This window comes from Panicum hallii, chromosome 7 (assembly GCF_002211085.1).
Source record: "Panicum hallii strain FIL2 chromosome 7, PHallii_v3.1, whole genome shotgun sequence".
NCBI lineage: Eukaryota > Viridiplantae > Streptophyta > Magnoliopsida > Poales > Poaceae > Panicum > Panicum hallii.
In genome coordinates this window covers 10,538,228-10,550,042 of record NC_038048.1, presented here as the reverse complement: position 1 = coordinate 10,550,042, position 11,815 = coordinate 10,538,228, and the positions used below count along the sequence as shown (strand labels likewise).

The following is an 11,815-nucleotide window of genomic DNA, read 5'->3' as shown; positions in this document are numbered from 1 at the left end:
ATATTAGAGACGCGTTTTACTTACCCAGATGATCATCATCACAAAAGTGTTTTAATTAGCCGCGTCTCTAATGCTGATCTTCAGAGACGCGGCTAACGCATCTCTAATGATCAAACATCAGAGATGCGGATTTCCGCGTCTGTGATGTGCTGTAACCACATAGGCGAACTCACAAACGCATCATTTCCGCGTCTCTGATGAGGTTTCTGATGCGTCTCTAATTAAGTGTTCTGACATAGTGCCAACAATATATGCACCTTCATTTGTAGAATTGATTTCTATGTTCTAGTGCACTGGTATGTTGGCTATCTGTTGATAACCCAAACACACACACACACACTAGTATCTAGAGTCACATCAAAGAATAACACTGTGGATGAACTCTGCACCATCGATTGGAGGTGATCCTATGGGTTGCTCCTCCATTTCTTCTATTTCACCAGTGATGTCCTCGAGTGACATGCCTTTGGTCTCTGGTAAAGCTAGGGTGAACATGACTCCAACTAGGTTACAACCAGCAAACATGAGCAGTGTGTTCTGATAGGCAGCATGACCATAGAGGAGGAACCAAACCACACCAATAATTGCACCAATCTTCCCCACAGCACCAGATACTCCATGGCATGTTGACCGTAACCTTGTTGGGAATATCTCTATGGAAAGGATGAATGTGGTAGAGTTTGGGCCGAAGTTTGCGAAAAAGAATATGATTGCATACATAATGGCGAATCCAATACGTGTGCTTTCATTTGTGGACCAAAAATAGTATGGGCCAGCCAAGCCAAGCATGAATATAGTCATCATAGTGAATCCCACAAGCTGTATCCTGATGCGGCCGAGTTTGTCGATGAAGATTACGGTGAAGAAGTATCCAGGAAGAGTGCCACTGACTGTAATGATCGCTTGAGTACGAGCAAATTTATATGTTTGCTCAAGTGGGCCCATGTTGCTCTCATCTTTAAACCAACCGACGCTGGCAAAGAATTGCTTCATGAACAGATTGAGCGAGTAGAAGCCGATGTCAAGGACCAACCAACACATAGTAGTGCCGAGCAGCTCACGGCCATAACGGTGAAAGAATTCCATAGAGAAGAGACCAAATTCATCTTGTCTGTCAAGGGCATCCATCTCTTCTTTCCCTGCGGGGATCTCGATGTCGAGGACAGACGTCATGTCTGCTGCAGCCTGCTTTAGGTTTTTCGCAATCAGCGCAGTATATCGTGCTGTCTCAGGCATCTTCATACGCCAGTAGTATGTAAGGAGAGCTGGAACGGCACCAAACATGAGAACAATGCGCCACACATAGTCTGCCTGCCCAAATGGGTCTGTCGTGTAGGCTGGGGAGTTCTTGAATCTTTCAGAAATGATCAAAACGACGGTGCCAGCAGCAAGGTTTCCTAGACCCTGCGAAAAATTAACAGAAAATTCATTTATGATCTCATAAGGCATTTAAGGTAGGCACTGGATTGATGATCACCTGCATGGCGAAAACCGCCGCAATGAATGTGCCCCGAGTCTTCTTATTTGCATACTCTGACATGATGGTTGCCGAGAGAGGATAGTCGCCACCGATGCCAATGCCAAGCCAGAAACGGAAGAAGCACAGCGTGGCTATGACATCCTTTGGTTTGTGGTTGAAGGAGAGGCCCGAGGCGAGTGAGCAAAGTACCATGAGCTTGAGCGTGATGCCGTAGATGCGCTTGCGTCCCATTCTGTCACCAAGCCAACCAAAGAAGATCTGCCCAAGAACCGTTCCAACGAAAGCAATACCATTGACCGCAACAGCGGCATTTGTTGGGAGCTTCCCGTCAGAATAGTATATGCTTCCGAGGAGGTCAGTGATGAGGGAGATGGAGAAGAGGTCGTAGGCGTCGGTGAAGAAGCCCATGCCGGCGATCACAATGGTGGTGAAGTGGTACAGCTGCGTCTTGGCTACATCGAGAGCCTGGAGCACGGTGATCTGCTTGCGCACCCTCCTCGTCTCGTATGTCGCCGATGTTACCACGTTCAGCATACGATAGAACATGCCATTGCCTATGCCATTCAAGTGGTAGATCAAGGAGGTGCATGCGCATGAGTGTCTCCTCCCAGGCCACGTAGAGGCAGATTCGCCAGTACGGGTCATTGTTGATGTAACGAACCTCTAAAAACTGCCCTTATTTGTAGACAGCAACCGGTAGCAAAGATTACGACATATAGTGCGTCTCGATTGATGTGATTGAAGAAAATGATCGGCATGCTGCTGTCTCGGGCAAATAAAATATTGGTACAGCTAAATGTTATGCTTCGTTGTGTTCCGGTTGAACAATGACTACAGATCGAATATGCAACAAAGCTACGAATAGAATGCCAACCTGCGTAAGATCCAAGTTGGTTTCTCCGAAATACTGGCATTATTACCAGATTTGTTATGACATGCTAAGATCCAAATGTTTTTCTCCGTAGAAATCGAGAAAGCTATACATGATTATTACTTAAATTTGCAGTACCTTTTTACGAACAAGGACGGCAGGATCAAGTTAATACCATTTTAATAGGGTTAATCGGATCTATACCATTATAATTGTCCGAGTAAACTCGGACAATTCATCATATTGGAACTATGCCATTATAATTTTTCAGCTCTTTGAAACATATCACTATTACCATTTCCATGTATTTCTTAAAATTTATGGACCAAAATACCCATAGCCTTCTTCCTCTCATCCCCACTCTCCTTCCTCTCACTCTCCATAGCCCACGCCGCCGCCCCTGCTCCACGCCCGCACCGCCGCTCTGCTCCACACCCGCGCGCGCCGCCCCTACTCCACGCCCATGCCGCCGTGCCGCGCGCGACCCCACGCTCGCATGGCCGTGCCTTCGCGCCGCCCATGAGGCCCGCACCTACTCCGCGCGCGCGCTGGCACGCCACCACGTCCGCGATGCCCACGTTCCGCCCGCGAGGCTGCGCCGCACCGCCACTCCGCGCGTCGCGCCGCAGAGAGGAGGGGAGGTGGCGCCGCGGAAGGGAAGGGAGGGGAGGGGAGGAGTCACCGGCCGTAGAGAAGGGGAGGTGGAGAGGAGTCGGTAGTAGTAGAGGAGGGGTGGTGGCGAGCTGGCGTGTATGGCGTGGCAGAGGAGTAGGGGCAGCGGCGCATGGCATGGAGAGAGAGGAAGGAGAGAGGGGATGAGAAGAAGAAGAAGAAGGCTGGGGGTATTTTGGTCCATAAATTTTAAGAAACACATCAAAGGGGGGTAAAGTAGTGGTACGTTTCGAAGAACTGAAAAATTATAATGGCACGGTTCTAATATGATGAATTGTAATGGCAGATCAGTGAGTTCGGATAATTGTAATGGTATGGATCTAATTAATCCATTTTAATATGAGTTGGCTTCCAAAATGGTCACCCGAAGGCATTTGAGGATTTTATCTTGACTAGCACGGCTATCGAATTAAACAGGGTACAAATTAAAGGTTGTGGCCTAAAAAATTAAACAGGGTACAAATTAAAGGCTGCGGCCTAAAATATTAACATAAATGAATTCGTGTTGTGTATAATATTTTTCTCATCCCCATCATTTTAAATCAGTCTATCCTCTGTTTTTATCCTGCATTGGTCGGCAAAGTACATGATAGCTATTTCATATTTTATAATATTCAAAAATAAGTAGCATGTGTTGTTTCTCACCGAAAATTAACAATTTGAAATTATTCAGGTTTAAATTACACAATGACAAGATAAATACTCAGCTCCATGGAACTTGATAAAGATAAACCTTGGTGAAAATTTTGAGAAGATGAAGGACCAAAATGGGCGAGAGAGGATGAATGGGAATCTTTAAAAAATTCTCTCTAATCTAATAGAACAAAGCTTATATCCCGATTGCCACCCCCACAACATATCGCCAGGATAACAAAAGTCAACTTGTGATAAGTTCACCCTATGAATGGTTCGAAAAGCTCGATACAAGACGGAAGCAAATACAAATCGATCTAACTTCGCTTAACCAAGCATGCGATGATTCAACAATGATCAGCACGGCTCAAAACTAAACAGAAGCAATGCTTATCCAAGCAACATCCGAAAAATAACTTTCCAAAAGGATTAGAACTAATTAACCTCGGTCAACTGAGCATGCAAAGACCTAGCAAAGGTTAGCAAGAACAAGCTCCAATAAATTAGCCAAGCAAGCTAACGAACGAGGATTAATTAACCAATGAAGATCAGAGATTAACTAAACAAAATCTGCACCTAATTGGAATTTCCTAAACAGCGCAAACAAACCTGCTGCCGTGCGTGGGCCGCCTGCCCTGCACTGGCCTCTGCGGGCAGCTTGCTGCTGCTGGCCTGCAAGCCTGGGCCGCACCAGGCAGCTACGAGCTGGCCTGCAAGCTGCAGGCGCCTGGCTACGGGCCAGCTGCACTCGGGCCGAGCCAAGCGGCCTGCAGGGCGCCGTGGCTGCGCGCGCCGGCCTGCTGGGGAAGCTGGCAGCGCGGCTGCTGGCCACGCGTGCGCCCCCGAGGCCGCGCGTGCCTGCAACGACCAGCGCCGTGCGCCGCCACGTGCCCCTTGCCTGGGCGCGCGAGCTGCCGAGCTGCGCTGCTCCGGTTGAAACCTCGTGCGCACCAACACCAGAAAAAGAAGGGATTGAGTAGGAGGAGATCCCAAATTTGAAATACAAATTACATATTTAACGGATCCAAATAAAACTTTAATATAGATGCACAACCGCTAGGCCTAACAGATCCAGGAAAAAGATCACGAAAAGATCAAGAAACCATCACAAATTGAGGGAAAAACCAGACTCCCTTTCAGAAATACATATTTAGGGTAACTTAAAAAATCTAGACCGAATTCGTGAGAGATTTGAGGGGGGATTGAGCCAAACTTGCTCACAAGGATCCTAGCAACAAAATTCGTAAATAAGTTTTACGAATTCACACTTAAATCATGACGTGAAAAGTGCAGAAAAAGAAAAAATATTTGGAAGAAATAAAAGAGATACGGAATTGATCTTTGGACTACTTCAAAAGATCCAATTACATACAAGCTACTCCTGTCAAAAAACCGCAAACAAAGAGCCTCTCCTCCATCTCTCTCTCAACGTAACAAAATTGTGACACTCAGGTAATTAGCTTAGTCACACCTTAGATTTTTGATATGTTTTCAGGTCTAAAGTATGACAAAATGTGTGTTTAATAGGTGCAAGGCTATGGAAAAAGTGATGTGTACATAATTAATTTTAACTAGAAGTCCTTTTATGCAAAATGGGTGGATAAAGAGGGAAAGGTTTAAAAGTAAGAGGGTTGTTTTGCAAAAAGTGTTATCTGTGGTTAAATTGCAATAATATGTGAAATTACCCTTGGGTATATATGTAAAAGTATTTTTATCCATAGGACTTACATAAAATGTGAATTTATTACCAAGTTTATTTTATCTCCGAAACTATTGCTCAAATTAGATGAACCTTAAAGAGAAGTTGTAGAGTTTGAAAAACCATGCACTTTTGCTTTTTGGACCATCTTCATTTGAGCACTGGTTTAAAAGTTGCAAGTCCTTTTCAGTGAGGTCCCTACTTTTCTCTGTTTTTGCAAATCAGTCCTCAGCTGCATTCCTCCCCCTTTCTTCCTCCTGGCGCCTCTGCTCCCCAGCTCTGTTTCTGAGTTCCCTGCCGCCGGCGCAGTACCTTGATTCCGGCCGCCGCCAGCCACCTCCTGTTGCCCCCTTGCCACGCGTTGCCGTCCCATCTTCTCACCGTTCTAGCCCCCTTGTGCTGGTGTTCCGCCCGAGCACCACGTCTCCTACTGGCTGCCAGCACCGCACGCCGGAGCTCCTGCCGCCGCCGCAATTCCTCCGCAAGCTTGCCTTATCCCTCCCTCTCTTCGGCTCAATAGCACCAGTAGCTTCGCCTCGTTTCATTTGCCCCGAAAGTTTGCTTGCCCAGCTTGTGCCGAGCTCCTTCCACCTCCGCCGCCCAACCCATTTCTCCGGTGAGCTTCGGGTGACCCTGGGCCACCACATCCAAGCCACCACCGCCCGCACTGAGCCCTCCGGAAGTTTCCCCAGTACCCACCGGTGCTTCCCAGCCCCTGGCCGCCCCTCGATCCCGGCCGAGAAGCTACCTCGATCAGCGCCGCCCGCCACCGCCTTCTGCCCACCGTGGGCCGGCCATCTCAGTCACCTTCGCGCCCTTAGGACCCTACAGCCGGCTCCTCCGTGCTCCAGTGAAGCTCCCTGACCTAATCCCTACCACCTCCGACCACTGGACCTTTGCTCCCGCCTTTCACCTTCGTCGCCGGCCGCCTGCCTCCGCCGAGCTGCCACTGCCAGTCGCCCTTTCTTCAATTCCAAGTGTCCTCAGGTGCGTGAAGGGTCGTTGATGCTTCCCCTCCCCTTTGATTCCACCGCCGGTGATCGCCGTCGACCGTGCGTGCCGGTCAAATCTCGCCACCCCCTGTGTTGGACCGGCAGGGAGCTCGGGTTAGAAGGAGCAAAAGCACAGGGGGCTATTTGCAAACTGTAAGACTCAGAGGAATAGTTCTATTAAGGACCTGTGTGCAAGAGTTTTTGTCATTTCATGTGAGTGCATGTTCTGTCTTGCTAAAATCGTAACAATTCACAGAAAAATCCAAAAATGACAAAACTAGTTTTGATAGAAACTAGATTTCAAACTCTATAATTTTTGTTTATAAAGTGTGATATGAAACTAAATACTTTTGCCTTTAATTTAAACTTAAGGTTAAGGAGTAGTATATGCTTAATCTTAACATTTCATGCTTGGTTAATCATGATATTTGGCATAAATATTTTATAAACTCCAGGTAGCTTTGTGCAAGTTTCAAACCCAAATTTGATTTAAACTTAACTTCTTTTAGTTTGAACTTTCAAATTTGAAATATTAACTAAACTTATTGTATAACCTTTTCTAATTAAAATCTAGTGTCACTCTCCAATGTGATATTATTTGATGTTAATGTATAATCAAGTTTCCAAAACCTATGATCCTTTATTTAAAGTTTTGAATTTGTTTTGGTTCATTTCAAATTCAAATTTAAATGTTTAATACTTATTTGCAACAAAATCAGCAATGTTTTTATGAATTCTTGTGTGTTAATTGTGTGAGTTATAACATTAGAAATGTGAAATTTTAAATTTAAATTTCACCTTATTTAATTTATTGCATCTTATATAGAATCAACGACACTCGACGACGGGGACTACGAACTGGTCTTAGGACAAGACCAAGGCTTCCCTGAAGACCCAGCACAAGTCGTCGAGGAACTGACTGAAGCTCCGAACCCCAGTTCGGAAGCGTCTGACACTCCTGCCCCCAACCCCACTCAAGAAGGCAAGCCCCGGACATATCCCACTATTTTATTTACACTGTAATCTTTATCTATCTATATTATATCTTGCATTAAGTCTAGGAATTGAAGTGAAACCCTAGATGCATGAATCCTAGGAATTCAATGTGATGCTCCTGAGTCCATATCGGATAGATGCTCCGCTAATAGGACCGGTAGAAGTCGGGTGATTTCCTGTCACTCGCGCGATATAGGAGTTGCATGTTTATATTTCTGCAACCACTATAAGGATGATGGACAGGGTCATGTGTGGTATCATGACCGGAGGTTTTACCCTGTCTGTTTTGATAAGAGTTGATAAGGTCGATATGTGTGGTAGTGGTGGCTAAGCGTTTGAACAGTACTAGCCATATGCCGTGAAAAATGGTAAAGCGGCAAGCCTAGTAACCGATCGGCCCGGTAAGTGGATATACTTCCACCACTCGATCTTTATGTTATATTCACACGCACCGACCTGTGGGAGTACGTTCTGCATGGCAGACAGGAATACGGGTTTTGTAGTCGCGCTACAGACGTATGTCCTGCACGAGTGATGTGCGTACGGTCCTGCAAGTCGCTTGTGGTGGCCTGTCCACAAGTCGGAATGAAAGGTAAACGGTTGCTTCCGAATACCCCGTTGGTGTTCCAAGCGTGTGTGCTAGGTTTACCTTGCAAGGTTAAATTCGATTCGAATCGTCCGCCTCTCACGAGGATTGAGATTGCTTATCCCTTTTACCACATTGAGTAAGAAGTGGAACTAATGATGAATAAACTTGATGGATGATAATCACTACCTTGCTTGCTTAGTGTAGTTGCTAATCTAGAACAAATACTCAACTAGAAGATGAAAGCTAAAACTTGAAAATAGTTCATACTCTTTGTTGCTTTTCAGCTAAAAACAAACTCAGAGCCTTTATAATGCCATCATGAGTCTAGCTACGGGCTAGAGTATACCCAATCCCGGGTAAGCCTTGCTGAGTATTAGAATACTCAGCCTTGCCAATGTCTATTTCAGGTATAACCTACGAGAATCCCACGGACAACCTTGTGTGGCCAACGTCCGTTCCGTTTGGCTGGTCCGTGGAGTGGGACCCGTCCCCGGCCAGCTCTGACCCTCCGGAGTGACACCAAGCCCTGGGCTAAGCTTGGTGTCCGCCTTCGCGACGTGTGTAGTCGCGTCAAACTTTTTCTTCCGCTATGAGTTGGACAAGCTGTTATGCTTGTCAGTTGAACATGATTTTGTATAAGTTTACTTATCTTTAAACTCAGTTTGTAATAATGTATGTATGGCTGTAAATTAAAAGTTGATGAGCTTTTCTGTGATGTGAACTCGCCTTCGTGCGAGGTAAACCTGCTTCGATCCTGCTGAACCGTGGTTGTATCGGGCAGAGACCCGACAGACCAAAGGATTGTTCCGTTTGAAGTGCGTTGGTCTGATTACGGTTGTACGTCGATCAATAGCGCACTTGAGCCAGAATAATTCGAGCGGTTCTGCCACAGCTGGTATCAGAGCTGTAGGGTTACTTTTACATCCGGAGAAACTCTTAAAAAGTGTTTTCTGGATAAAAGTTTGCCAACAAATGAATTTACAAAGCACGTTGGATCCGCTAAGGTTGTGCTTAGAACGTAAAGCCCTAGGGATGTATATGGAAATATCAGGTAGCAATTAGAGTATATATATAAATCTGACTTGCAGCACTACTTTCCGTCAAAACTTAAATTTCTGTACAATCCAATTTTATGTCTTGTAACGACATCTACGAATGGAGGTAAGAAGGTAAGGATCCTCAGCCAACTGAGGGAGCTTGGCCTTCCCGTCGGTGATGCGAGCCGAACGCTGTTTCTCAAGCAGTGGCCTACTTGAGATGCTGCCAATATACCAACTTAGATTGATTATATTGGGAGTATATGGTTCGGCGCAGGGTATGGCGATCACTGTTCATACCCCCGCATTTTGCGGTACCCCCCGTGAATACGTTGTTTCGATGACGTATATTAACGTTGTCTGTACGGCGGTAATTGTACAGATGCTGTTTCTATAGTGAACAATAATGTTGGGGACGCTTTCATGTCGTGCTGCCATGAAAGGTTCATGATATATATATATATATATATATATGTGTATTTTTCTGCAGGTACACTAACCACGTTTACGCTATTAGGATGCGTAGGGTTTATCGACTAGTTATATATAGTGAGAGACGTATGGTCATGCCACCGAAATTAACTACGTAAGTCCGAATATATTCGGCAGTTGTTTTGGGTTGTGAGGACGAGTAGTACGTGCATGCATAACTTGTTAATAAAAAGTATTTCTATATATGAAGATATGTTGTTTGTCTTTAGAGTGGGCTAATGAAGAGTTAAGGAATGCTTTAGGTTGGGTATCATATATGAAATCTTAGTTTTCCATCTGATTTTCAGCCTTTGCTGTTAACAGAATTGGTTATCTTGTTCTGTTTATCTTGTATTCTCTCAACAAGATAAAAAGTTTTACCATTTGCATCCTGGTCGTAGATGGCGGCACCTTCCAATGTCTTCTGGGATCCGGAAGGGCATCTCCACACCAATGCCCTTCATTGGGAGGGTTTTCCCCGCTTGCTATGGGAATCTTTGCAGGCCTTCCATTATACAGAACCCCCTCAGTATGACGCTGTTGAACATTTGGAAGACGGGATCCATAGGGCCCATGTCAGGATGATTATACCTCAGCATCCTTTTCGTTCACAATGGCAGCCTATTGAGATCAGCATGATGGGCTACCGAATTGTGGATACTATCGAAGCAGCGGCCCTAGAAGCCATTTATGCCTTTTGCAGTCAACACCCCGAGGAAGTTGTAGGACAACCTATTGGTTTGTTTGCTACAACAGATCCTGGTGAAGCAGAGCGGGACCTCGGGACAATTCCTGAAAGTCATAGACTGGAAGGTCCACCAGAAGAAGTAGTGCAAGGGATGAGGCGTTTCACGGGCGTGCAGTACCACTATCACATGTTGCTACGCCGTGAGATAGGCCATCTGATTACTGCTACGCGAAGCCTCCACGGGGAAGCTGCCAGACACATTACCCAGGTAGATCAACTTCGAGCAGTGGTAATTGAGAAGAATGGGATAATTGCTACTCAAAACGAGACTATCCACCATCGGGAAGATCAAATTAATGAGAGTGATCATATAATCACTCAGCGGAATACTGTTATCGAATTCTTACAGACACAAGTTCAAGATCTGATCCTTGCGGTGGATGACGCTCAAGCCCAGATCGAGGAATTGCAGCAGCTTCCGATTCCTCCAGTTGCACCGGCAGCACCTGAAGCTGAAGAGGAAGATCCCGAGGAGATTGAAGGGGTCTCCGAACTTGATTCTGAGCATGGGGACCCTGTCGTCAGTCCCCATCATTCCTCTTTTGGAAGCCAGTCATCAGTGGGCAATTTTGATGACTTCTAGTTATGGTTGACAGGGTGATGGTTTAGATGTAACAAATGTATAAGATGTAACATAAGTAGTGTGTAGATTATCTAGTTATAAAGCCACTTGTTGTATGTGTGGCATGTACTTTTGGGTAAAAGTTTGTAACCGTTTGAGTGTGTTGATGTAAGATGATAGTATCTTTATATAGTAATCCAAATCCTGAGTTTTGGTTATCCTGCTCAATATCTGTGTACCTGTTACAAGTAGATTGAATGGAGCATATGCATTACATTTCAGCTTGATAAATTGCATATTATCTGAAATTGGAGTAAGATTATGGTTGATAATGGATGTCTCCTTTATTTCAGATGGTTGGAGCTACTCGAGGAACCCCGGAAGGATTCCGGGCAGGACAACCTGGTAGTTCTCAGCAACCACCACCACCACCTCCGAACTTGGCCGAGGTTATGGCCCGGCAAATTGAGCTTCTGAATCAACTTGTGCAAGCTCAAATGGGCCACTTCCAGCAGCAACCTCAAGGCCGAGGTGAACCTTTGTCGGCCAACTATCAAGACTTCCTCAACACCCAACCTCCTTTATTTCATAAGGCCGATGAGCCTCTGGACGCAGATGCCTGGTTGCGGACTATTGAGTCCAAGTTCGCTTTACTATCAGCCCCATGTTCAGAGGAGAACAAAGTGCTCTTCGCCGCCCAGCAACTCCGAGGTCATGCACGTCTTTGGTGGGACCAGTTTCATGCAATGCAACCCGCCGAACACGTGGTCATTTGGGATGAGTTTCGGACTGCCTTCCGAGCACATCATATACCGGCAGGACTCATTGAGCGGAAGCTCAATGAATTTTTGAATTTGACTCAGGGTACCCGCACTGTCACACAGTATGCGCAAGTTTTTAATCACTTGTACCAGTATGCGGGATCACATGCGGACACTGATGCCCGTAAATGTGATCGCTTCCGTCGAGGCCTAAACACCAAGCTCAAAGAATGGTTGAATTTAGTGAAGGCCAACGATTTCAATGAGTTGGTCAACATGGCCATTACTCAGGAAGATTGCATTG

The 11,815-nt window shown here is 45.7% G+C and overlaps 1 protein-coding gene across 1 annotated transcript; it reads right to left on the bottom strand.

The window, feature by feature from the left end:
• Positions 1-357: 357 nt before the first annotated feature.
• Positions 358-2,095, bottom strand: LOC112900479 (putative inorganic phosphate transporter 1-13). The gene is made up of 2 exons (XM_025969342.1): positions 1,478-2,095; positions 358-1,404 (listed from the first exon to the last, which is right to left on the bottom strand). The coding sequence occupies exons 1-2, from the start codon at positions 2,024-2,026 to the stop codon at positions 358-360; spliced, it is 1,596 nt and encodes a 531-aa protein (XP_025825127.1). The 5' UTR covers positions 2,027-2,095.
• Positions 2,096-11,815: the final 9,720 nt, after the last annotated feature.

Bases quoted from the DNA above. Each gene is read 5' to 3' on its own strand.
- LOC112900479 (XM_025969342.1), bottom strand. From the start codon at position 2,026: ATGTTCTATCGTATGCTGAACGTGGTAACATCGGCGACATACGAGACG. The intron at 1,405-1,477 runs GTGATCATCAAT...AATTTTTCGCAG, and splicing joins CGGCGGTTTTCGCCATGCAG to GGTCTAGGAAACCTTGCTGC.